Raw genomic sequence first — 27,590 nt, forward strand, 5'->3', positions numbered from 1 at the left:
ATGTAATTTTAATCATTTTTACAATATCAGAAAATATGGAATCTGTTTCCCTCCCAATATTTTATTATGAAAAATTTCAAACATATAGAAAAATTGGAAGAATTGTACGGTAAGCATCCTGATACCGAGCACCTGCAGTCTGTAATTAACATTTTGCTATATTTGCCTCATCACATATCTAGCCATTGTTATATCTGTCCATCCATCCTTCTTATTTTTTTAAAAAAATTTTAATGACTGAAACAAAGCATCTAAAACTGCAACTTCTCAAAGAACCACTTGTTCTTGCCCATCTGTTCATCTCTTCAAACTTGACCTTGGCCTCCCACTGGGCCTTGTGTTTAAGACCAGGGTCTCTGAAGACATCTTTATTGATAACAGTTTTGTCCAAGGGGATATGTGGTGGCTGTAGGGGTGATCTGAGGTGCCATCATCAACGTTCTTCGTGATGACAGCTTTGCGTTGGAGTAGCGTCTGGCCAGGACCACCACCAGTTTTCTAGGTTTTACGAATGTGCCCTTTTCAACAGCAACCACTCAGGCCTACAGCAGAAAGGTCCTTCTTATTTTGTATGCATTTCAAAGTATGTTACAGACATTGGTACACTAAAGAATTGGTTTTTTACATCATAGCTCCTATAATTTTTCTCTTCTTCCAAGCTTGTGTGCAATCATGACCATATTTTACCTTCACGCCACCTCTCATCTAGAAAACTCATTTCACCAGACTCACTGAACCCCATTTCAGGCTCATTGTAAGAAATAAATCAAACAATAAATGCAATGCTCCTACTGTAGGAAGGGGTCCAATAAACAGTAACTAATCCTGCTGTTGTTACTAAGCAGTAATTAGTGTTTTCTTTCTACTGAATGGATTGGGGTGCCAAAGGTTAGCACTAGCTTCCTCATGGCTAGATTGACAAACATGATCCATAACATGCTAACCCATGCTCAGTTTCCTTCTGTGTTAGTCAAGGTTCTCCAGGGAAACAGAACCAATAGGCTATAAATAGACATGTAGAGAGCTTTATCCTGAGGCATTGGCTTGCATGATTATGGAGGCTGAGAAGTCCCACGGCCTGCCATCTGTAAGGTGGCAGCCCAGGAAATTTAGTGGTGTATTTCCAGTCCAAGCCTGAAGGCCTGAGAACCAGAGAGCCCATGATGTCCGTCCCAGTCCAAGTCAAAGGCCCAAGTACCAAGAAGCTGATGATGTTAGTCTTGGTCCAAGTCTGAAGACCAAAGAACCAACATCGAAGCTCGGGGTCAGAGAAGATGGATGTCCCAGCTCAAGAAGAGAGAGCACATCCCCACTCCTCTTCCTTTTTGTTCAGTTCAGAGCCTCTGCAGATTGCATGATGCTTGCCCAGGTTGATGAGGGCAGATCTTTACTAAGTCTCCTGATTCAGATGCTCATCTCTTCCAGACACACCCAGAAATAATGTTCTACCAGCTATCTGGGCATTCCTTATCCTAATCAACTTGATACATAAAATTAATATCACATCTTCCTTCCACAGGAGTGAAGATCCCCTCACCCTAGGCAACTGGCACGAGCTTCGTGTATCTCGCACAGCAAAGAATGGAATCTTACAGGTGGATAAGCAGAAGGTAGTGGAGGGAATGGCAGAGGTAAGAACAGCACACCTTTTCTCTTGATGGTTAGTGTGAGCCAGAGTACTGTTTTCTGCCTGTCTTGGTACAAAAGCAGCACAGTGTTGTGGTTAAGTACATGGACTTCAGTGCCTGTGTGAATCCCAGCTCCCCATTGGGCAAATTACTTAACTTTTCTATCACTTAGCTATAAATGGGGATAATAATAGTATGGGCCTCATAGAGTTGTTGTGAGGATTAAGTGAGTTGACTCCCAATACGTTTAGCACTTACAAAATTGCCTTTCACCTCTTCACCTCCCACCTCCATCTTTGTTCTTATCAGCTGCACCAGGTAGTAGGTAAGAACACGGACTCTGGGGTAGGGCCCATGGTGCATGGGGGAGGCCTGACAAGAATGGGCTGTGAGTCCAGACTCCTGGGGCTCAAAATCTGGTTCAATTACTTACCAGTGGTGTGAGCTCATTCTGGTTACTTGACCTACCAAGATTGTTTTTCTTGTCTCAGCATTATCCTCTTATCAGTGGGGATAATGGTGATGATGATAATAGTGCCTACTTCACAGAGTTGTTGTGTGAATTAAAAGAATTATACATGTAAAAAACAGCAGTACCTGATGCCAGGTCAGCACTAAATAGCTTTACTTAGTAGTAGCAGCAGCAGCAGCAGCAGCAGCAGCAGCAGTAGTAGTAGTAGTAGTAGTAGTAGTAGTAGTAATAGTAGTGGTGGTGGTAGTGAATAGTGTATGGTTATGGAATCAAGAGGATAGGATTTCTACTCAAGATTATAAGTTTCCTCCATGATTTTAATTCCAAGGTCATATACAAAGAAAAATAACATTTTTAGGAGGAAGTCAGGGAGATTTGCTTTAAACTATAGCCTGCTAGGATTCTGCAAACACACACACAGTTTACAGTTCCTCAAAAATAGGGGGGACTTTAGATTTGCCAATATCTTACTTCCCACCAGTTTTCATTCTGTGCAAAGGAAGATTTGCAAAGGACATTGACAAATTTGGGTATACTAATAAGCAAATAGACTAGTAGAAAAAAGAAAAGGAAGGAAAAGGGACTTTTGCTGGGGAAAGAGGTACTTGACTGGAGAGAGAAGAAAGAGGGTCACATATGTCCAGAAGCCAGCCTGAGGGGCTGCTGCAGTGGGAGGACCAACTGGAACCAGTTGGACCTCCTTGGGAGTGAGGGGAATCCCAAATTGGGTTCTGTGTCAAGAGGTGGGCACCCTTCACACCTAGAAAATGCTCCATATATATCTGTGGAAGGCAGGAAGGGAGAGGGAGGGAAGAAAGGAAGAGATGAAGGGAAATTGACTTTAAATGGAGAACCGAAGTCAATTCTGGTGCAATCCAGAACACTCTAACAGCCGACTTTACTCCAAGACAGAATTAGAAGCTCACAAGAATGCACCTGGCTGTCTGTTGGTTTAATGATATAAATTCAATTATATCTCTCTAGATCTTAGTTGCAAACATCTGTAAAACAGGAACAAAAGCTGAGGATGGGAACGTTTGTAAACAGTAGGGGCAGGGTCCATGATTATAAATAAGTTACTCTTCAGGACGCTTCATTTACTATTAGGATTTAAGAGATGACACGTAGGTAAAAACCACACCTCAGAGTTTCTATCACTGCACATCAGCAAAAGAGCATGAAGCCAATATGGTGGCACCTGCACCCTCCATTTTGACTTTTTGACCTTTGGTGGCATGTGGGTGAATGGAGCTGACTGGAGTTTTAAAGCAAAAGAAAAGCAAAAGGAACCCACAGGAAGGTGTGGCTTTGGTGTGTGCATTGGAGGGACGTTCTGCTGAGTCTACTGTGAGCCAGGAGTGGGAAGGCCAATGCCTGATCTCCATATGCTAAACCTTCATCAAGTCTTTTCCACAAGGAATTCTGTTCCCCCGCTGTCCATATCATGTTCGAAGTGTGACTGACAGGGCAGTGGTCTTAGAGCTCAGAGACAGATGAGGGCAGGGGTTAGAGTACACTTTGAGGGGCTAACCCAGGACCTAAGCACCTAAGAGCCTGTGCGCAGACTAAACCTGACCACCAGGCTGCTCAGTTGGCAGCATGAGAAATATCAGAAGCCTGGGCTTGGGTCTGACTATGCAAGATGCATGGAAGAGCAGTGCTTCTGAGACTTTCAGGAAACTCCAGCCCGGAGGTTTGCTCAGCTTTGCAAACTGCTTCCAGCCAAGCCAAAGTATAGGATCCAGACATAAAACCCCTCGCTGCAGAGCAGGCCTGGCTTTGGTGGGGTCTGTTTGCTTCTCTCGTGCGGTCCCCCTTGGGCATGGCAGCTGCAGCCCTTCCACTTGTCAGCAGGAGAGTGTTGGACGAGGATTTTGATGAGCAGCCAAAAGGAACTGCTCCTCACTCCACGAGGCCCCGCTGCTGGACACAGCCATAATGCAGTTTTTTTTCCTAGCAGCCAGCTGCTCTGAAACCTCCTTGACCCTGTGTCCTTCCTCCTTTCCTCTTTCCATCTTATTTTAGCTTTTGGGTAAGAGCAATGACAAGAGAAAGATGCCTGTGGGTTTATGGTGACAGTTCCTGACTGGTTCGGTATTCTTCTGGGCCACAAGATTCCTGAAAGCCTTTATGATTCTTTGATAACCTCCTAGTTAAGTAAGAACCCTCAAAGCTGCCTGAAGGCTATTGACAGAAGGCACTTCGGTCAGTTAATCTAATTGAAATTTCCCTGGACTACCTGGCTGGACCCAGCCACTGTGGGTGCTCCCTAAGATAAACAGAGCTTCCCCCTCCATGGCTCGCCTGTCTTGTCTTCTCTACCCTTGACATGACCCCAGATTCATTCTCCTCCTTCTGGCCAATGATCTTCCAAAGCACAGACCTCTCTCTCTCCTGCTTAAATCTCACTGTGTTTTTGGGTAAAGTTCATGCTCCTAATGTGGCGTATAAGGCCCTGCATGCTCTGGCCCCTTCTCGCCTGTGCCTTATACTCACATTCCCTCTAAGCCCCAATGTCTTCCAGTTTCTACAATGTTAACTCTTCCTTGACCGCCTCCCCCACTCCCTGTGTCTAGGGTAGCGTATGAGACTCCCTTGTCCAGCACCCCGGTGCACCCATAGCCACCTGTACAGTTCTTCCCAGTGCTGATCTCACCTGCTCTTTCGCTTGTCTGTATTCCCTACTTGCGTAAACCCCTGCAGGGCAGGGACTGGGTCTTTCTTATTTTCTGCTGTTTGTCCAGCACTTAACATAGTAGATGGGGCATATTATAGTAAGTGCCCAATAATATTTGTTAAATAAATGATCAAAGCTGCTACTATTTGTATTTATTTTATTGTAAATCAAAGGAAATAATAACTTAACATTATCTAAAGTGTGTTCATTCCCAGAGCTCTCAAATTTAAGGGTTTATTTCTCACTCATGATACATACCCACCAATGGTTAGCTTAGCTCTAATCTGAGATCCGGGCTGAAGGAACAGAGGGAAGGAGAAAAGGGCATGGTGAACTACTCTCTGGCTCTAAAAGCCTCTGCCCAGAAGTGATTCTTTTCTCTTTTGCTCGTGTTTTATTGGCTATAGGAAGTCACACAAGCTCATCTGAGCCAGCCGACAGGTTGGAGGCAATCTTCCTGTGGGGAGGGTATCTGTGAACAGTAGTGCAGTCTGCCACAGTCATCATGACATAGCTATGAGGTAGATACAATGACTCCCATTTTGCAGACAATGAAACGAAGTCTCAGAAACATGAAGACTTTCACCAACATGCAGGCAGGTGGTAAATAGCAATGAGAAACACTGTGAGAGTGAAGCCAATGTGTAGACAGATTGTCGTGTGGGGCTTGAGGCTCTGTCTACCATTTTGTTCCACAACAGGGAACTGAAGACACATTTGATCATTTTGAACATCTGTTTTAAAGTTATACCATGCTTTGTTTTTAATCTCTTGGCAGGGAGGCTTCACACAGATTAAGTGCAACACAGACATTTTTGTTGGCGGAGTCCCCAATTATGATGATGTGAAGAAGAATTCAGGTGTCCTGAAGCCTTTCAGCGGGAGCATCCAGAAGGTACAGGCATCTCTTCCTCATGTTTACTGGGCCACCCAGACTGTGGACAATGAAAGTGAGGATTGCGATCAGTGTCATCTGCTGCACCCAAGAAAGACACTTTGAGAACGTTTTAACATTTTTAAGATTTTATATTTTAATGCCCGCAGCATGGCTTTCCAACCTCACTTTCTTATAACATCTGCTCCTGGGTCTATGCCCAGCAGACATTCCATGAATGCTACTTGGTGATGATGAATTTTTACAGCAAATCTACCAAACTATATTAGGACTGCTGAGGGAGTGAAATGGCATCAGGTGTCTGCAGATACTTCCACAGTAGGGAAGGAAGTGGATGGAGGTGAACAGCAACCTTGGCTCTGCACTTCCCTTTGGTGGTACTTTGCAGTTTGCTCAACGTTAGAGCCAGTGCTCATCCCCACCCCCACACTTTAGCAGTTGGTGTTCATTGATCATGTAACCAAGCTCTTAAGAGCATCAAGAGTTTTTCCCTAGAAGGTTCAGGAAAAAAAAAAAAAAAATTCAGTAAAAGATACTGACTCCCCTGCTTCCCTGCTCCCCTGCTCTCTGTCTTTTTTTTTTTTTTAAGACCGAATCTCACTCTGTCGCCCAGGCTGGAACACAGTGGCGTGATCTTGGCTCACTGCAACCTCCACCTCCTGGATTCAGGAGATTCTCCTGCCTCAGCCTCCCGAATAGCTGGGATTACAGGTGCCTGCCACCACGTCTGGCTAATTTTTGTATTTTTAGCAGAGATGGGGTTTCACCATGTTGGCCAGGCTGGTCTCAAACTCCTCACCTTGTGATCTGCCCACCTTGGCCTCCCAAAGTGCTGAGCATACAGGCATGAGCCACTGCTTCTGGCCTGTTCTCTGTCTTTTATTCCTTCTCATGGGGCTGCCCATGATCTCTGTGGTTATGAAGACACGCTCTGTCTGCAACAGACCTGCTTGACTCCCCAGCCCAGGTGGACAGAACCACTGAACACTGGGAGAACAAGGGTCTAAAGAAAAGCATGTTTAGTTCCTGGATATTAGCTTTGTCCTATTTTCCTTTCGTGACCAATGGTGGCTAAAGGATCCTGATGGAGCATGAGGGAGGCTAAGGTGAAGGAGGAATGATGAAAGAGTCCCTCCTCTCACTGAAAAGGGCCCCTGGGGCTGTGGCCATCTTATCTCCCATCACAGTGTCAGGCCCAGTCAACATTTGCTGACAGTCATGTGTTTCCCTTTGTTACTGAACTTTGAGGTATGTGACACCTTAGTTCAGACCATTCTCCCCCATGAGTGGGTTTGGCCATGCTTAACCAGGTGTTTCAAATTCTCACCTAGGAAACAAGCTGGGATGCCAAGACATTATCCATCCTCTGCCCGCTCTTCTCAGGCTGTGCCCTCCCCCTCACCCAGTACACACAACCCTCTCCCTATCTCCTGCTAGAAGGACCACCCTCTCCTGCCTGATTCACGGGCTTGGCCATGTGCTGTAGTGAACAGTGCTGTTCTTGGCTTGTCTCAGCACATATTATGCAGTCTCATGGTCCTTCACTTGCAGCATGAAAGGAGGAGATTGTAGAAGGATCCTGCCTACTTTCTAGCAGCGTCTCAGATTCAGGACTGGGGAAGAGTTTTCTCTCAACTCTCCCAGTGCTCTCCAAGGGCCAGGCAAGCCTTTGGAAGCTTAGATTCGTGGCAGGAAGTGCCATTGCTAACCTCTTATAACCCCTGGGCAGTGGGGATTCCCCTGGGAGGTGTTCTTTCTGTCTCCAAGTTCTGCAAAGCCAGCAATAGTTCAAAGTAAATCCATATTCTGAATCAAGGGCTGGTAACGTTGGATCCATTTATTGGGGGCTGGGGTACCAGGTAGCCCTTCCTCATAATTTATCAGTTTCACTAGAGTCACATTGCAGGGCAGAAGGTGCAAGGGAGCTCTTGAGCACCAGTAAATCCATGTACGGGGGGTAAAGAATGTGACCTGTGTTTCACTTTTGTTTCTTAAGTGGGGAAGGGAATGTGCAGAGGGAGGGGATTCAGGAACGTCAGGGAAGGAGGATGGCAGGAGTGAGTGGGACAATCGGGGGGGGTCCAGCTCATGAAATTTTAGGAGACTTCTTGAGAACATTAGTTGGAAACATACAGGAGTACACTAGGAAGTGTGTCTGGATTCCACAGCCACCAGGAGCCAGGGTGCCCTGTTTGACCTCCGCCTCCATAACACTGTGTTTTGTACTCTCCTCGCTCTCCTTTATATACCAGTGTCTCCCAACCTCAGCTGCATCTTCTGAGGTGACTCTCAAAAACTTTTTAAAGTTACTGACAACTTGGTCTCACCTTCAGAGATTCTGGTTCAATGGGAATGGGCGGGTCTGGGCATTAGTATTTCTTAAGAGCCCCCCAGGTGGTTCTAATGTGCAACTGGGTTGAAATCCGAACTTTGTAGTTCTTGGGACTTCTTTACAACCTAATCGAGTGGCCAGTCTTCTGGAACCAGAGGAGCGCTTCACTCCACAGATTCTCCCAAGTGGATCAACTTGAGATCACTTCAGCTCCTGCGTAGATGCCAAGACTCTAAAAGTAGAAACTGGGCCGGGCACAGTGGTTCACGCTTGTAATGCCAGCACTTTGGGAGGCTGAGGTGGGTGGATCACCTGAGGTCAGGAGTTCGAGACCAGCCTGACCAATATAGTGAAACCCCATCTCTACTAAAAACACAAAAATTAGCCAGGTGTGGTGGCAGGTGCCTCTAATTCCAGCTACTTGGGAGGTTGAGGCAGAAGAAGTTCTTGAACCCAGGAGGCAGAAGTTGCAGGGAGCCAAGACTGTGCTACTGCACTCTAGCCTGGGCAACAGAGCAAGACTCCATCTCAGAAAAAAGAAAAAGTAGAAACTGGACTTAAAAAATTTTTTGTTTAATCTCCGTATGTGTAGCTCAGGTTAATGTGCTAAGGGAAGCTTTAGAAGACTACAAAGATGTTTCTCAATTCCTGAATTTCTTTACGTTTTTCTCTCCCAAGATCATCCTGAACGACCGAACCATCCATGTGAAGCATGACTTCACCTCCGGAGTGAATGTGGAGAATGCGGCCCACCCCTGCGTGAGGGCCCCTTGTGCCCATGGGGGCAGCTGCCGGCCCAGGAAGGAGGGCTATGACTGTGACTGCCCCTTGGGCTTTGAGGGGCTTCACTGCCAGAAAGGTACACTCGGGGGTCTGAGGCACAGCTCCCTGGAGGGAGTGGAGGGAATGGGCAGTCAACTGGGGGACCACAACTCTTAGTGGGAGAGTTGTAACAGTGGTACAGCCATACTGGTTATTTTGATCAATTATTTCAATACCTTATTAGATGATTATTTATAAACTACCATAATTCCTTAATAAGAATTAAATGCTGAAATACTTCTGCTAACAGTGGATAAATAGGTTTCCCACCCTCTGCCCTGGCTCCTTCCTTGAGAATCGCTTCATGGTCTAGCAACCTAAGAGTTAACTCACAACAGAGTAGGGGTTTCCAGAACTTTTGCGCCGCAGCCACGCCTGGAGCCTGTCCTGATAGATGGATACCTATGCTTTGTAGACTGATGAATATTTTGACCCCTGTCTGTGAGTGCTGAATAAGAGAAACCTTGCCCAATATGCAAAAACACAAATTATACATTAGTTGCTCCAAACTAAAGTATGCATAGCCTTCTGTATAGTGCTATTTTCTTGGCTATCAGATTGCTGTGCCTCAGTTTTCTCAACTGTAAAATGGGAATAATAATAGCAGTGTTATTGTGTGTCCAACACAGAGGGTTGTGGTGTTGACTAAATGAGACAATGTATCCAGAGCATTTAGAAGAGGGCCTGGTAAGTACTCAAGCAACCAACCAATACTGGTCATTATTATTCATGGGGAGAAAAATAAAATCCATTAGCAGGTGCTGTGGGCTACTCAGTTTCCATCTTGCCCTAGACTGGAAGCCAGGGCAGGTCATAGACCATGAGACCCTGCTGGACTTGCTCTTTGTACCTGCTTATGGGAAATGGAGGACATGGCCCTGGTATCTAGAAGAGGCTTCCCACATATATCCATCATGTTGGGCCTTCGTTTTTCAGTCTCAGTGTGGCCTCACCTGCCCAAGAACTTTAAAAACAAAAACAAAAACGTGGAGGAAATAAAGCAATGAGCCTCTGAAGGAACGTGCACTGTCTTTCCTATTTCCAGGTTCTTGATTTTTATCAGAATTAGGACTTAGAGGAGAACTATAAATTACAGGTAGTTATGTTGGTATATGGAATGGTAGGAGAAGTCATTCTGCAGCAGTCTTGGAAAATATGAAAGATGCCAATTTGCCAATTGAAAGACTTAGTAGTATTTCTTATATTTAAATGAATTTTGAAATCTACATGGCAAATCATGAAATGTATTTTTAACAAGGAAGAGTAATTGATTCATTTGTGAATTACCCTGATTATAATCCTAACAAGCAAATTGCTGTTTAGCTAATAGGTTGTACTTGCAGAGATTTAGCTGAAGAGTGGCTCATTCATTCGGAAAATTGGGTTTGGATTTCACACATCAGTGTTTGAATTTCCTAAGTCTCCAATTTTACCACAGGAGCTTCGAGTTCATACCTGCCTTATATCTAACATTAATGATCAATATATAAATCCCAGACTTAGATGAACATTTAGCATTGGAAATGAAAGGGAGAAAGAAAGGATAATGTGTGATCTTGTTAGCCCTCATTTCCTGCTGCAGAACATCAGCCATAACAGAGATAAAGTGCTCACATTTATAGCTTTGTAACTATAGGTTCAGATTCAATGAGAAGCAAATCTTGCCAGAAGGTTGGGGCAGACCCCAGTGAGCACCTGGATCTGGCAAGATCTGTGAGAATGGATGATGGCAGAGGGAACTGCAGGACACTGGGGCCTCTTTTCCTGCAAAGCAGTCTAGAACCAGGATTGGAATCCAGATGAGCCAGCAGTCACTCTCCATGTTGAATCAGTATCTGATTGTGTTTTGAAATCAACATACTGCTTCTGGGAAGATGGCATCCTTTGCAAATCCTAAGAAGGTTCATATATCAGAGGTATGGCCCCTATGCCATAATTTCCTCTCCCATCATAATGACTGGAGAGGATTAACGGGGCTCTGCAACAATTTTTCCAGGCTCCAGCAGGTACCAATTGTGGGCAGTTGCCATGCCAACTGCTATAATATTGGGGAAAGCATTTAGTCCCATTGTAAAGATTGGAAAGAAAAGGAAAAGAAATGGGCAATTATGTTGTTCTATAGAGATGCAAGAGAATACATAGAAAGTTTGGGTAAATCCTTGGTTTGAAAGACGAAGAATGGTGAGAAGCCATCTTTGGTTGTCAGAAAGAATCCTGTCTCATTCAGCAAGGTGATTTTTAGCCTCATATATTTCAAAGTTGGAGTTTTTTTCTGCCTCATAATGAAACCATGTTTTAAAAGCAAGAACCTGTTCCCAGTATTCCTACAGAAGTTAAACCAGTCCTTTTACATGGAGTAAAATGGTATAGAAATAACCAGCATCAGGCCTCATCCAGTCCATACCAAAGGGCCTTTCTTCATGAGGAATTTCATTTTCTGGATCGTCAGTGAGTCTGGGTCTTTTCAGCTGCATCAGATAGTGTGGCAAGTGAGTTCCACAAGGGCCGTAGTTGGACAATTTTATACTTGTTCCCACCTCTTGGTAACCCAGGAGAGCAGGGGCCAGAAACTCAGACAAATCCTGGAGCAGTTCCAGGCACTTAGACTACGTGGTGGTTTCAGGGCCCCCACTTTTCCCTGTGAGGCTGGAGGCAAGAACAGGAGAGCCTGACCCAGACCGAGGGGTGCACCGAGCTCCCACTAAGCATCTGAGAGGCTCTTGGGATGCCACAGGCTTCCTGTCGCAATGGCCACTGCAGAAACTCAAACCTGTCTGTCCCACCTTCAAGACCAACCAGGACAGAAGCCAGACGTTCTTCTTACTCCCAGCCATGACTTCCGGTGCCAAGAAAAAACATAAGGTTTGACCTTGGGGGTCCTCTCGCCTTCCAATTGGTGGGTTTGACTTTCAGGCATCTTCCCCACCCTAAACCTCAGCACCCTATGCATTACCCCAACACCTAGGCCCCTTATTTTCTCAACAAGGTCTTCCCCATCAAAAATTACTTCCATATTTAGAGATTTCTTTCCTTTTTTCTTTACTTGCATCCAAGTGGACCCATCTTGTGTCCCAGTTCCTCAGAGTTTGTGTATCTAAGTAAGTTACTAAAATGTTCTAGAAGAACTCACAAAGCACATGTAAAAAACTAAGTTCTGAGGAATATTAATCGCTGCTTTGTACACACACACACACACACACACACACGCATTCACGTACACAAAATGGGAGGAGGCTTCTATGGTGAAATACATTTGGATAATCCTGAGTAAACAGACAATTCTCTCACTTCTGCAGAATTTCTTAGAGCCTTTGCTATGCTCTGAGTGTCTAAGAGGTGAATGCAGGGCGCAGATGTTTTCTCTGGGTTCTCCCAGTCAATAGTGGACAAGTCACCTGGGAAACTAAGCTTTGGCCCTTCCCTGTGTTACTAGAACAGCTTCAATTCAGACTGTGTAGGATTCCCACAGGCCACTAGATGGCGGTGTTTCTCTATAGCAGGTGGCCCCGCACAAGACAGCCAACAGCTGTTGAGACAAAGCTAGGCTTAGCGCATGTACTCATGGGGTGCACAGTCCTTAAGTATCCAGTGCTGCCTGATCAATACTGACCTACCACACATGCAACATTTAGGGCATTTATGTTGTGTTTAGTTGAGTAACATCATGTTCCAGGGTCTGATTTGGGTGATTTTGTTTGTTTTTGGGTCCAGTGTATATATAAAGAAAAGCTTCTGCAAATATAAGAAAACTCCGTATATAAACCACAAGTTAATAAAACACATAAATTATGCATACTAAAGGGAATTTCTCTTTAATGTAATTTAATATATTAAGTTTTATATCATTTAATGTATTGAAAATTAGTATACTAAATTTTATATTTAATATTAATATATTAATATTTATTTTAAATACTAAATTATATTAACAGTATGTTAATATTTAATACTAAACATAAAATTTTAATATATTAATTATTTTAATATATTTAATATGTTAAAAGTATATTTATTAAAAATAAGTCATTTCAAATTAATTGGAAAAGAGAGATTATTGTTACACAAGTAATTCGGTTGTTATATAGGAAAAAAATTTCAATTGTGTTTATCTTACAGATGAATTAAAGAATGAAACATGCAAACATACACATTAAACAAATACCCAGACCCTTCGCTGCAGTCCTTCAGCTAATGACCATGTTGGCTGTTCCCAGTTCCTCATTCTGGTCATTTCCTCCTTTAGTAATTGGAATTTGTAATAGCACAATTCTAAGATGGTTCCCAAGATTCCTGAACCTTTGTTAGGGAAACAGGAGCATAGGAGAGCCAGGGTGACACCATTTTAAAAGTCAGCTCCATCTTAAAACTAGCAAGGTAATTCCTTGTCAGTCACATGGTCATATAAGATGTCTATGGCTAAGGAAGCAGCTTAGTAATCCCTGCAAAGACAAACCCTAGGACAACCAAACATTCAGATGCTCTGATATCACATAATAATATATGCTTTTAAGATGAGTAGAGTCAGGCCAGGCGCGGTGGCTCATGCCTGTAATTACAGCACTTTGGGAGGCTGAGGCGGGTGGATCACCTGAAGTCAGGAGTTTGGGACCAGCCTGGGCAACATGGTGAAACCCTATCTCTACTAAAAATACAAAAATTAGCCAGGTGTGGTCATGCATGCCTGTAATCCCAGCTACTCGGGAGGCTGAGGCAGGAAAATCACTTAAACCCAGGAGGCGGAGTTTGCAGTGAGCCGAGATCATGCCACTGCACTCCAGCCTAGGTGACTGGGTGACAGAGCAAGACTCTATCTCAAAAAATAAAAAATATAAGATGATTAGAGTCATGCTTTGATGTACTTATGCACTAAAATGCGAAGGATAACTTCCTTTAGAAAACACTTAAACCAACTGCAAGAGCCAAATTCAGAGGAATTTCTTTTCTGTGGATGGTATATCATTAAACACCCCCAGAATGGGAGATCTGGGGGTGTTTAATGTAGATGTTTATCTTCAGATAGTTGAAGGGCTGCTAGTTTAGGGAAAGTTTTGTTTGTTTTTACTTTGTGGCTATAGTCAGCATACTATAATAAAGACCTCTGTGCCTAGTAGAATGGTCCAGCACGGTAGCGAGCTACCTTGTCTAAGAGTGAGCTGCTCACTGTCGGAAGTGTTTGCTCCTGCGGGATGGACATCCATCAGGGATGCTGCTGAGAGGAGCCCTGGTTATTGGGGAAGTTAGCCTTCCATGCCCACAGGGCCCTTTCCTTTGCTAAGGTCCTATGAACGTGGGAAAGAAACATTGGTCCCTTCAACTCTTTTTTTTTTTTTTTTGAGATAGAGTCGAACTCTGTCACCCCAGGCTGGAGTGCAGTGGCGTGATCTCAGCAGCCTCTGCCTCCCAGGTTCAAACGATTCTCCTGCCTCAGCCTCATGAGTAGCTGAGATGACAGGCATGCTCTGCCACACCGCGCTAATTTTTGTATTTTTAGTTGAGACAGGGTTTCACCATGTTGGCCAGGCTGGTCTTGAACTCCTGACCTCAGGTGATCCACCCACCTGGGCCTCCCAAAGTGCTGGGATTATAGGCATGAGCCACCACACCTGACCAACTCTTTATAGTCTATTGGGAATTCCAAGTTCCTCAAATGGAAAATTTGCTTTGCCTGGACTACAGGGCTTCTGGCTTGGAGGCTGCTGTCCACTGGGGTGTTTGTGTGTGTATGTGTGTGTGTGTGTGTGTGTGTCACCAGATGGCACAGGCTTTTAGGTATAAATGTAAGAAAATTAAAAAAACACATTTCAACTAATCGGTAAGGCTATTGCCACAGAAAAAAGGCAATGTAGAAAAAATTAGGTATACTGGAAATGGTAGAGAGAAGTGGGGAATAGGAAGAGATTTGTTAAAGGATACAAAATTACAGGGAGATAGGAGAAATAAGTTCTGATGTTCCGAAGCACTATAGGATGACTATAGTTGACAATAATAAATAGTTTCAAATAACTAGCAGGAGGACATTGAGTGTTCCCAGCACAAAGAAATGATACATTTTGAGATGGGATGGATACACTAATTACCCTGATCTGATCACTATATAAGTATCAAAACATCACTATGTACCCCATAAATATGTACAATTATTATGTGTCAATTAAATTTTTTTCAATAAAAGCAAAAAAATTAGGTATAGGGTTAGGTTAAAATATAATCATGTTGGCCAGGCGCAGTGGCTCAAACCTGTAATCCCGGCACTTTGGGAGGCCCAGGCAGGTGGATCACCTGAGGTCAGGAGGTCGAGACCAGCCTGGCTAACATGGCAAAACCCCAATTCTACTAAAAATACAAAACTTAGCCCGGCATGATGGCACATGCCTATAGTCCCAGCTACTCAGAAGGCTGAGGCAGGAGAATGGCTAGAACCCTGGAGGCAGAGGTTGCAGTGAACCGAGGTCATGCCACTGCACTCCAGCCTGGGCAACAGAGCAAGACTCTGTCTCAAAATAATAATAATAATAATGATGTTTACAACATTTAAACCAACTACAAAGAGCCAGAAAGGGCTCAGTGGTCACTTCAAGCTGTGATGATTTTGGATGTGATTATTTGTTCCTGTATATAGTCACTTAAGTGAAGCATAGTTTGACCATTTTTTTATTCTGCAGTGTTTCTCGAGGGTGCCTCTGCCTTTGTTAATCACAAAATAACCAGGGGTCTGGAATCTTGCAAGTGGAGATGGGGTGGGAATGAGGGCAATATTTTCCACTAGGGAGAGAGAAGAGGCAGCTAGCTGGCTTATCATTCCTTTTTCACACGCAGCCTAGAGCCAAGAAAAGTAATAATCATTGACAAGGTAAGTAACTCTTGAGCAAGGAGCTGTGTCTCTAGATTTAAAAGAAATGCAGATTGTCGGTGGAAGGTGAGGGAGCCTCAGAAGTGTCAGACAGCTGATTTCAAACATCTTCTTGGGCCACCACCACCCCCACCTTCATTAAGCCGAGCTGAGGCAGGGAGGCGGGTGGCTGGGTGCCAATCATGCTGAGGAGAGATTTCCAGTGGTTCCCCGCGGGGCTCATATTCACATTCCCTAAGAGGACGTTCTGGACCCTCGGGCAGAGCTTTGTGAGAGAAACAAGGCTGGCTTCAAGTGATCCGCAACCAGAGTAATTGGGATTTGACAAGGACTGTGAAAGGCTGATTCTCCCTGTTCTCTTTCATGCTGGCACCGGTCAGAGTGTGGGAACTACTGCCTCAATAGTAAGTACAGTAAGTCCTATGAGAGACTGCGAGAGCGCTCTGGGCTGGGGCCAGGGCCTGCCAGGGCAAGCCAACCGCATGCAGGGGGACCCAGGGTGAGTGGTGTGGGAGCTGGGACATACCTACGCATGGTGGGAAGCCTTCCCGCTGGCCGGCCAGAGGACATTCTCTCCTGAGCTGGGGGCTGAGCCGGCAGCTGCTGGGGGCGCCCACAGACTCCCTCGGAAGCTCGTGTGCAGAGCTGATGTGTGGCAGGCACGTCCTGACCCTTGCAAGGAGCTCAGGGGAAAGAAGGCTGTTGGCCACAGGCCCACCGCCACGGCCAACAACAGCAGGGACTGGCCCTGGCTGTACCTCTCCCCTCTGGGGGTGAGCCGAACCCACCAGGGACTCCTTGGTTCCGTTTAGCTCCGGGAAGGCCTCCCCCGCGGCTCAGCTTGCATCTTCTCTGCTTCTCCCTTCCCAGCCATGGTGTCCTGAATGAGGGGCCCGCTGCCCCAGCTGAGAACTTCCTTCCACCTCCTCCATTTTTGCACTCCTACCTGCTGCCCAGTCCTCCTCCTCCCTGACATTTCTGTCTATTCCTCTGGGTCCATTCCCTCCCCTCCTTTTCTGGCGCTGCCTTCTTTCCTTCTCTGTTTCCCATCCTTCCTTGCCCGGTGGCTGCTTTCTCTCCAGGTTGTCTTCCTCGGCACTGTCTTCCCTCCTCTTCTTGCTGCAGTGTCCCTTCTTTCTCATTCATCCCATCTGTTTTCCTACTCGGCTCCTTTCCCATCCTCTTGCCATTTTGCCTCCCACTCTCTTTTCCTCCCTGTTTTCCTTCCTTGTCTCCTCTTCCTCCTACCTCCCTTAGTCAGAAGGGAATGGCTGGGGGTGCAGCCCTGGACTGTAAGTGACAAGAGCCCTTCACCTCTGGCCCTGCTAAGTCCTTGCAGCCTCAGGCCTTTGTCCAGGGCTGTGCTGCTTCCGAGAACCACAGAGCGACTTCTTCGGTAGTTACCTCCAAAATTTTCTTTTTCATCCTTTGCTTTTCTTGTTTTCTTTCCTCTCTTCTTTTATTTTTGGTTTTTATGAAAGGCTCTGGGAAGCTGCCAACATAGAGACTTCTACTTGGGGGCCCATTGTCATCGGCTTTGCTGTTTTTGCTCTTTTTTTATGTTTGAAGGTTAATCTGTATGACTGTTCATAGTATCAAATAATTCTACATTTCCTCTCTGGGGTGGAGAGTCCTTTATTCCGTGTCTTCTTTGCACCAACCATGTATTTTCGTGAAACTATAACGTGTTTTATAAACCTTCTTATTTGCCCTCATTTTGTACATTTCTTTGAATTTGAGATTTATTCTACCTTAATTTCCTTAAACCACCATTTCTGTATCTTTCCAAAGAGGAAAGAGATATTGCTGTTATTTCTCTAGCAGAAATCCCCTAGCCTCATCCCCGGTTTGTGACACCACACACAGCTACTTAAACTCTTCTTTTGCTAACTATGTGTAAAAGGATAATTCCTCAGGAAAACAAAGTAATGAGAGTTTGGGAGGAAGAAAATGTATTTCTAAAATATTGGAAAGCTGAGAGGGGGCCAGAAGCCAGAATTAAGAAGAGCCGGTCAGGTTCAAGGCCTAGTGCTCTCTTAACTACGTCATCTCAGGCAAATCCTCCATGCTTTCTACTCCTCACTTTCTCTTCCGTAAAGTGAGAATAACCAACCCTTCCCTTCCCCCATACTAACTGCTACTTCATGAGATTGTAGTGAAGATCTTGTGAAATAGACCAGGCACAGTGGCCATGCCTGTAATCCCAGCACTTTAGGAGGCCAAGGCAGGTGGATCACCTAAGGTCAGGAGTTCGAGACCAGTCCGGCCAACATGGTGAAACCCCGTCTCTACCAAAAGTACAAAAATTAGCCGGGCTTGTTGGTGGGTGCCTGTAATCCCAGCTACTTGAGAGGCTGAGGCAGGAGGATTGCTTGAACTCAGGAGGTGGAAGTTGCAGTGAGCCAAGATTGTGCCATTGCACTCCAGCCTGGGCAACAAGAGCGAAACTCCTTTTCAAAACAAAAGATCTTGTGAAATACACTGGAAAGTGATCGGAGATGCAGGAGTCCAAGCCTCATTCATAGTGCTTTAGAGTCTCTCAAAGTCCTCACTTAAAGGGTTCTGCAGCAAATTAACTTTCAAGAATCCTAGTGGGCCTTACTTAGGGATTTGTTTTCTCTGCCTCCCTAGGAGAACATCTGGGGTTATCCCCAGCTGCTCCCCACATGGCCCAAGACCTGCTCTTTGGCTTCCAAGAATAATTGGGAACAGTTCAAGTTTCAGCACATCGTGAGGCCTTCTCAGCAGCGTTGAGGCCAGTGGCAGGGACAAGACTTCCCCAGAAGGGAAAAGTGGGGGAGAAGCCAACCCCAGGCCATGGGGCCGGGCAACTGTGAATATGCGTGCGGCCAAAGGGAAGGGGTTGATGAATTGTTAAACATCCTATTTCCAGGAGCTGGGTGTTTTCCTGCTGTATGTGTGAGTGCAGGAGCCAAGAGAACCACATACTATGTAACCTCCTTTTTCTGTTCTGTCCCAGCGATCGTAGAAGCCATTGAGATCCCGCAGTTTATCGGCCGCAGTTACCTGACGTATGACAACCCAGATATCTTGAAGAGGTAATAAGCTTCAACAGGCACCTTCCTCAGCTTTCTGGGGGTAAATTTTTCTCTATATCTTTCTCAGAGCTTTTTCTTATATTTCATGCCAAAAGATAATTCTCAAAGAAGACCATTCAGCCCTGGCCTCAGGGGAAAAACACACACAACATGAAATAAACATAGAAACTAGAGCAAAATAAAACAAAAAACAAACTAAACTTGAGAAATTGGCCTTTCAAATAACCCTGTTACAAACAATCCAGTATTTTTCTGGTCAAAGGGCCTGGAGAGAGCAACTTGACTGGTCCCAGAGTTTCCAATATTCAGGCTTTGAGAAGCAGTGAGAATGTGATGTTCCCAAAGCCTCAGTGATGACTATGATTCTCTGAGAAGGGCAGTTCCATGCTGTGCCGTGGCCGAACTGTGCAGCTCCGACCTGGGCCAGCAGCGGAAGGACAGACAGATCCAAGCCCGTTCCCTGCTGGGTCCATACCTACCCTGCATCTTCATCAGCAAAGGTCTCTTGTCCCCTTCAGGCTCTGGCCAGTTCAGTGAGAGGCTTCTCAGCTCTCTTCATGTGGATACAGGGAAATGCCCAAGTCACAGCCATGGCATCTCACCCCTGGTGGCAGAAGTCCCAGCCCTGGCCTGGAGTCCTTGCTCTTGGTTTGGAATAGCCTTTGACGTGGCAAAATCCTCAACTCGGTCAAGCTTGTCTTTGGCACTTTCAGTTTGCCCCTTATCTCTTTCTTTCCCTTCCCCCAGTTCTTTGTGGTTTCTAGTGTGCTATTCCCCTTTCTGCTCCCCACACAGTCATTCTGGGATTTCCCTGCCTCTTCAGATTGACTGCATCTTAACACACAAGGGCAAATCTTTAAACAAAAGACATCCAGTTCTTAGGGTGGAGTTTGGTGACTTGTCAGGGAACAGAAGTGGTTGGGAGGAATTCTCCTAGGGCACTGGATGTCCCTGGTAACTCCCAGCACACCCCAGGCAGACACTGCTTCACTTCTCTAATCCCAGGTTGTATTTATCGATGTTGTCTTGGCATGGGGACTTAGGTAAAATGGATTCCCAGCCAAGAGAGACTGTCCTCCTTCTTCAGCCCTTTCTCTCCAAAAATGGAAGGTCATTCAGTCCCTAGAAAGCAGTGACAGGGTGAAAGGGGCCCAAGCGTTCAGTCTCTGAGGGTTAGTGAGAGATTACCAGGTGGTTTGGGGGAGTAAAGGGGATTCATGAGAGCAAGAGACATGAGGCCCAAAACCACAGCTACCTTGAGTGCCATAGTGTGTGTGTATGTGTGTGTACACATGCGTGTGTGTGTGTATGTGTGTATATGACAGTACAAATGCATGTATGTGAGGCTGCAGGTAAAAGTCAAGTTCAGGATCTATTCCAGTCAGATACCTTTGGTGCAAAGTCACAGAAAGTTCAGCTTAAAATGTCTTGCGCATGAGAGATACTTACTATTTCATATCACAAGGTGTCCAGACTTACACTGGATCTTGGGTTGATCAATTAAGAGATGCAGCTGTACCCTCAAAGATTCCAATCTCATCCCTATTTCTTGCTTGTTGTCCTTAGCATCTTCTCCAAAGGCCACTCCCCAGCTGCCTATAAGCTGCACATAAGATGACTCTGACTATATCCAGTGGAAGTTAAAAAGACTTTTTTTCTCATGTGACTCTTTTTAAAAGAGAAGGAATTCTTCCCAGAATTGTATCTCACTGGACTAAAGGGATACGATTGTGTCTCTTCTGTGCTGCCACATGCCTGCCCCTAAATCAATCACTGGCAAGAGAAATGGGAACCTCTTGACTGGCTTGTAACCAATCAATATACGCAAGGCAAATGGGAGAGGGAAGGAACCTGAGGGAAGTCTAGGCTAAGCTGGTCTCTAGGGAACGGGTCAGTGCTTGATTGTGCTGCACCTGGCCTGGGGGACCTCGCTCCTTCTTCGCGGTGATGAGGCCCTGCATGGGGAATGCAAACTTGGTCTCTTCCTGACGAGCTCAGGCTCTGGGAGGCATAGACAATAGTCCCCTCCACTGTTCACGATTGAGGACACTCTGCAGACACAGACTCAGGTGTGTGGGACAGACAGAGGGATGGCTCAAGTGACTAGAGAATGGACAAAGAAACTTTTCCAATAACATTACGCTAGTAGCAATATTAAATTATGTTTCCTCCTATCTCACCCTTGATTCAAGGACCTGAGCCTTCCTCTTTTTCCTGTGCAAGATGAAACACTGATCACGCTAATAAGAATGAATTTCTGAACTAGTCTATTCTTAAGCATTGCTAACAGCACATCAGCCTGTGAACCTATTCCCAGCCAGGGATGTAGAGCAAGGAGCCGGCCTAGCCTGAGCACCCCTCCTTTCCTTGAAGCTTCCTGTTCTTCTCCACCCTGGCTCTGCCTCAACACCATTCCAGACCATTCACGGTCAGGCCATGTTCCTTGTCTGAGACGCCATCACTTGGGTATTTTCCCTGTCTAGGCCTTGTCCCCAAGTGACTTGTCACTCACCGGCCAGAGCTGGCCATCCACAGCCGTGGTCCTAGCCTAGAGTGGCTGCCAATTTGAGCCTCTTGGTAATTAGGAAGCACACTTTCTGTTGGGGAATGGGGCCCTTGAGTAGCAAAACAGGAAAAGAATGAGGTGTGTACGGGGTGCAGCCTAAACTGTGACGTTGGCCATAGTCTTGCTAATCTGTCACTCAGCAAATGCTCTGTGGTGGGTTTCACAGTGCTTGGGGAGGGAGACTGCTGCTGAGTGAGCAGTCCAGACCTTTAGATCCGTGGTGCGACTCAGGGTGATGAAGTAAGCATCAGAAAGTGCCAGATTATCCTACATCTGGTTCCTCAGGGCTGGCAGGCAAAACTGGAATTACTCGGAAACAGATGTTGGTAGTTGATTTGGTGGACTTGTTTGTGTATTTCCTCCAGGGTGTCAGGATCAAGATCAAATGTGTTCATGAGGTTTAAGACAACTGCCAAGGATGGACTTTTGCTGTGGAGGGGAGACAGCCCCATGAGGCCCAATAGTGACTTCATTTCCTTGGGCCTTCGGGATGGAGCCCTCGTGTTCAGGTAACCCACTCTCCAGCTGCCTTCAGCAGCACCTTGCGATTTTCTCAGACATTGCAGATCATGCCAAGCAGAGTGATTCAGAAGGGAGCCAGAACACAGTCTGCTGGAACTGGCTGAAGCCTGAAGCTTCAAGGCTTATTGGAAGCTCCTGGTCTTTCTTTCCAACATTCATCTTATACAGCAGCAGTCAGCAAACTATGGCCTGAAGGCCAAATCTGACCCACCACTCTTTTTTGTAAATGAAGTCTTGCTGGGGCCGGGTGCAGTGGCTCACGCCTGTAATCTCAGCACTTTGGGAGGCTGAGGCGGGCAGATCACTTGAGGTCAGAAGTTTGAGACCAGCCTGAGCAACATGGAGAAACCCCGTCTCTACTAAAAAATACAAAAATTAGCTGGGCGTGGTGGCAGATGCCTGTAATCCCAGCTACTAGGGAGGCTGAGGCAGGAAAATGGCTTGAATCCAGGAGGCAGGTGTTGCAGTGAGCCAAGATCGCGCCTCTGCACTCCAGCCTGGGTGACAGAGCAAGACTCCATCTCAAAAAAAAAACAAAAACCAAGAGTACCCGAGTATTCCAACAGGAGTTTTTTGTTTTTTGTTTTTTGTTTTTTTTTTTTTTTTTTTTTGAGACAGAGTCTTGCTCTTTTCCCCCAGGCCGGAGTGCAGTGGCACAGTCTCAGCTCACTGCAACCTCTGCCTCCCGGGTTCAAGTGATTCTCTTATCTCTGCCTCCCTAGTAGCTGGGATTACAGCACATGCCACCATGCCTGGCTTATTTTTGTATTTTTTGTACAAATGGGGTTTCACCATGTTGGCCAGGCTGGTCTCAAACCCTGACCTCAGGTGATCTACTCGCCTTGGCCTCCCAAAGTGTTGGGATTACAGGCGTCAGCCACTGTGCCTGGCTTGTACTCTTTCATTTATATATTGTCTATGGCCATGTTCATGCTACAGTGGCACACTTGAGTAGCTTCAATAGGAACTGCATGGCAGAGCCTTAGGAATTGACCATCTACCCCTGTGAGGAACAATTCTGTGCCCTTGTTCGAGTGTGTTACTGCTGCATGCTCCCTACTCATAAATTAGGAAGGGGCAGAAAGAGGACTTGGATACTGCCAAGCACGAAGGCCAAGCATGGAAGCGAGTACTCAGCCTAAGACTCAGCAGCTCAGGGAGGTCTAAAACCTAAGCTCCAGGAGCCCTGACTTTAAATTCTGACTCGGCTCCCTGTTAGCTGTATAGCTGTGGGAAGGAGAATCCCCGCTTTCAAGTCTCCTGCTGCCCGAGGAACAAAGCACAGATTCGTGTCTCAGGGGATCCAGCCAACATGAGCATTTTGTAAATGCTTCTTGGGTGTTACCGATAAGGCGGTGCCAGAAGTTCTTCCCTCTTTTAAGTGAATTTAGACTGTTTTCAAATGTGTCAAATACATAGCTATGAAGTAGTTAAAGAATTACCTGAATGATTTCTCCCTACCCTTCTTACCAGATTGGGTGAAAGCTGAGCTTCCAAGGGGCAGGGCCTGTCTCCTGTAACATGAAAACACTTCTCTAGAGATTGTCATGGCACATCCTCACACGAGGTTAGAAATCGCTCCTCTAGACAGTGGCTTTCCAAGTGTGGTCTCCAGACCAGCAGCCTCAGCATCACCTGGGAACTTGTTAGAAATCCACATTTTCAGGCTCCACCCTGAGCTACTGAACCAGAAACACTCTAGGGGTGGGGTCCAGCAATCTGTGTGGTAACTGTTTCCCCAGATAATTCTGATACCCTCAAAGCTTTGAGCTCCATGGGGGAGGCATTTCTCAGGCTTGTACTTCTTAATTCACCCTCTGATGACTAGCTGGAGTGGCCGCTAAATGATATGAAAGTAATTGAATTGAAATAGACAAAGGAGGATTCACTAAACAAGGGAGAAGTTGAAGACTTAATTCTGGGGCTTGGTCCTGTGCTAAGATTACTGACAGCCCAAGTAGGATAACAGAAATCTTTCCATTTGAATAAAAGGCATTTTGAGAGGCAATGTCACTTGTCCAGTGTCATGCTATTGCCTAAATAGGAGAGCATGCTAAGTGACTCAGTCCTATGATTGTTGGGGACTTTGGAGAGTCGTGTGTAGTTGAGGCTGGAAGCTGGTAGGTGAGAGACAGCGTCTCACCATCTCCGCCTTCCTGTCCTCCATAGCCTCCCACCCATTGCTGGCCCGGAGGTTGAACACGGAGTTCTTCACACCCTATTTCAGGCTGGCTGCCTTGAAGCCATTTTCTTGTGGTTTTCCTGTGGTTAACCTCATCAAGGCCTCAAGTACTTGATTGTGCCCAGAAAAGAGAACTGAAACAGTAGCTCAGCTGTGGGTGGGATGGTCCAGCTTCCCCCTAAACTGCCTGCTGAACCTATTCACCACCCACTCTACGCCAGCAGGGAAACAGCTCCCACCAGCTCCCACACAGAGCCCTGGAGAGCCCTGTCCCCTCTCCCACCTGCTTAGCATCCTTCAAACAGCTCTACTTTATCCTGGACATATTTCTTGTTACCATTTCTTTCTCAGGATTCTGAAAATTGGCCCTCTGTTTTTCATTTTAATCCTGGAGTTCGGATTGTGATCTGTGTAAGATACACTGCTGAGCCCAGGCTGAGGCTGACTTCTGTGCCTGCTCTGGTCCTGGAGCCGTCCCATCACTGCCGCTCTGTTCACTGCTGAGCCCAGGCTGAGGCTGACTTCTGTGCCTGCTCCGGTCCTGGAGCCACCCATCACTGCCGCTCTGTTCGTCCTTCATCTGGGCTATTATCCCACCACATCAATGCCCCCGGTGCTGACGTAGGGAGGTGTCCCAGCGGGCTGGGGACAGAGAGGAATTCCAGTGTAGGCCAGTAGTTTGAAGATGTCAGCATACAGTGAATCACTGGAGAGCTTGTTTCAAAGGTAGATTCCCAGGCTTGCCCCCTGAGATTCTGATGCAATTGGTGGGCACCGGGGTCTGATTAGAAACAAGCACCCAGGTGGTTCCAGGACCCATACCCTGAGAAACAGGGTCTGAAGTGGCTTTGGAATCACACATGCCTGATCCCCTATGTGGGCTCATGCAAGTTACCTAAATCTCAGCCTCTGTCCCCTCCTTGCAAAATGACAGGGTTCGCTGTAAAGATTAAATGAATGAATTCATGTAAGGGGTTCAATGCGGGGCAACTTTCTCCTTCCTACCAGTTCCTTGGGGTGCATTGTCAACCCTGTATCCAAGCTGCACTAAGTGCTGCCTCTGTTAGGAGTGGTGGGATTATTCGTTTGGCTCCTATCATGTGCAGTGCTTCCTACAAAGCTAATTAATGATAATGATAAGAAAAATTATGATCCTTGCGCAAGCATTTTCTGAGTCTTAGAAGCCTTTACCTCAGAGAGATAACATGTAGTTATTATTAAAACGTAGTTCTTACTTTTATTATTGTTACTGTTATTTTTAATAAGTCATGGGCCCTGCCCCTGAGGAGCACAGATCTGTGCAGTCTGGAGAGTGAATCTTTCTACAGAGCAGACAAATTGTTCTTGAGGTTTCAGTGTTTGATCCAGGCTCAAAGCAGATGAAGAGGAATCCTAAGATAATAAAATACAGTCTCAACTTTCATGACTTTCTTCACCTAAATGCTGGTTCTTTGGCTAATTTAGTGCTCAAAGCCTTTCTGCCAGAGAATAGGGAAAAGTGATGGGATTCTAAAAATGTATGTATATATATATATTTATAGTTTTGGTGCAAGATTTAGCAGAAAAAAAGGAAATCAAAGTGCTCGTGAAAATGAGTGTGTTTTTCTGTTTTCTGTTTTGTTTTTGTTTTGTTTCATTTTGTTTTGTGATTGTACGTGGGGCATAAAACCTACCACCGGCGGGGTTTGTGAACATTGCTTGACCGTTCACACTGAACATTGCCCACTTAGTTTCACCTCATCACGTCTTCATGCAATGAAGAGGGGGAAGAGACTTGACATTAGTAAAGTGCCTTGTGCTACAGTTTAAAGGGGACATGATTAAAAGTGTCACCACAGGAAAACAGGAAGGTGGCCGAGTGGTTTCCAAAAGGCCTCACCTGAAGGTATTTCCGAGTGGCCCACCTTGGTGCTCTGGCTCACAGCCTCTACTGCACACCAAGATGAGCGACTCAGAATAATCCATCATGGCAGCCAGGTTCCCAAGACATGGGTAGAGAAGTTAGACATAAACATTCTTATATCTGTTTCTACATTTTTATACTGAGGCATGCCTTCCTGCCATGCACGCTTGTTCAGTGTAGAGCTTGACACATTTAGTATATGTAAACACTGATTCACTATCACCCAGAACAAGATATAGAACATGTCCACCACCCAAAAATGCTCCCTCATTCTTCTCCCAGTGAAGGTAACCACTATTCTTGGTCATTTATAATTATATATATGAGGGAGCTTTTCCAGGGTGAGTATCAGCATGTCAGGAGAAGTGGGAGGTTCTTTGGAGGGTCTGAAGTCAGATGGAATTGGGGGGTTGGGGAACCAGGCCATGGAGAAGCCAACTGAGTTGACCCCTCCCGCAGTGATGGCTAGATTCCCATCTGCCAGATTCGCAGTTGACTCCCTAGAGCACATTCTGGCTCTTGGCCTGAACAGGAGAGTTGTTGGGTTGGAGAACAGAAGGAAGTGCGTGCATCCTTTGTCTAGATGGGCTCTTAGACAACTGAAAAGGTTTTCATTCACTGCACCACAATCATGTTGCAATCCAGCCTCCCTGCACTTACACAGCCAGGTCACCTTGATTCTGAGATCTGAGTGTTCCGGACTGCTTTGGTTATATATTGACAGCTTGTTGGCTTACTTTCCCACATGGCTAGTCTTCTAGGAGAGCTGTGACACATTCAAGCCTTGGTGGCAACTTTCTCCTTCCTACCAGTTCCTTGGGGTGCATTGTCAACCCCATATCCAAGTTGCACTAAGTGCTGCCTCTGTTTGGAGTGGCGGGATTATTTGTTTGGCTGCTATGATGTGCAGCGCTTCCTGCATATGTCATGTTACTTAGCATTCCCTAGGATTCTTCAGGAAAGGAATTATTATCCCTGTTTCATAGATGAGAATATTTAGGCTCAGAGAAATGAAACAAGTTGCCCAAGAGCTATTCACACAGAGCTATTAACTAGCGAGTCTGGGGATCAAGCCATGTCCATTGAATGTGAGTGTCCGTGCTCTTTCTATCACCCCATGCCGCCTCTCAGAATGGCCATAGATAGTAATTCAGCTAAGTTTCTGCCCACCAGCAACTCACCCTACTTCCTATTCATTCAAGAAGTATTTAGCCATCAAATCATGAAATCTCAAAATTCCACCGCCAGACTGCTTTATACAAGGAGATACTTGATGTGGGAAAATTCATTAGAAAACAGTGGACTTTTCAGGGTCAGAGTGGCAGCTTTGTCCCAGTGTTTGTTGAGTCACCCCAAGTCCTATTCTTGGTTAAATGTCAATGGGCTGGATGAGTTCTTTGAGCCTCCATTATCGAAGGAATGACATATGGTGCTTTCTCTGCAGAAAGCCAAGCACTTCCTATTCTTGCTGTTTTCTCAGAATGAGTACATGCGAGTGCCTGGTAACTCATCCAGGTTTTCTCTCGACATCCCTCTATCTTGGGCAATGAGGTGAAGGAGAGATATGTCCTCTTACAAAATGAGGAGGGAGTATCCCAGGTGGAACATACTTCCCTTCAAAAGCTTGATGGCCTAGGCTTTGTTGTATTATTCAGGGAAAGTCTGGGCAGTTGGCCCAGTGC

General features: G+C 45.8%; 1 protein-coding gene and 1 pseudogene across 5 annotated transcripts in view; one reads left to right on the forward strand and one right to left on the reverse strand.

Annotated features, from left to right (window-relative positions):
- The window catches only part of EGFLAM (EGF like, fibronectin type III and laminin G domains), a 201,225-nt gene that overhangs the window by 166,409 nt on the left and 7,226 nt on the right, over positions 1-27,590 (forward strand). Inside the window, exons 15-20 of one of the 5 annotated variants that reach the window (XM_033179402.1) lie at positions 1,520-1,631; positions 5,556-5,672; positions 8,683-8,863; positions 16,057-16,089; positions 18,657-18,775; positions 21,667-21,747. In XM_033179402.1, coding sequence (XP_033035293.1) covers positions 1,520-1,631; positions 5,556-5,672; positions 8,683-8,863; positions 16,057-16,089; positions 18,657-18,739 — 526 coding nt within the window. In that variant the 3' untranslated portion in view covers positions 18,740-18,775; positions 21,667-21,747. Of the gene's footprint in view, positions 1-1,519; positions 1,632-5,555; positions 5,673-8,682; positions 8,864-15,948; positions 16,090-18,656; positions 18,776-21,666; positions 21,811-27,590 lie in introns of those variants that run through there. The other 4 variants (XM_033179399.1, XM_033179400.1, XM_033179401.1 and 1 more) reach the window with 4 other exon arrangements.
- Positions 252-938, reverse strand: LOC117064641 (annotated as a pseudogene).

The sequence above is a fragment of the Trachypithecus francoisi genome, unplaced genomic scaffold (assembly GCF_009764315.1).
Source record: "Trachypithecus francoisi isolate TF-2019V2 unplaced genomic scaffold, Tfra_2.0 Lachesis_group2, whole genome shotgun sequence".
In the NCBI taxonomy this organism is placed as follows: Eukaryota; Metazoa; Chordata; class Mammalia; order Primates; family Cercopithecidae; genus Trachypithecus; species Trachypithecus francoisi.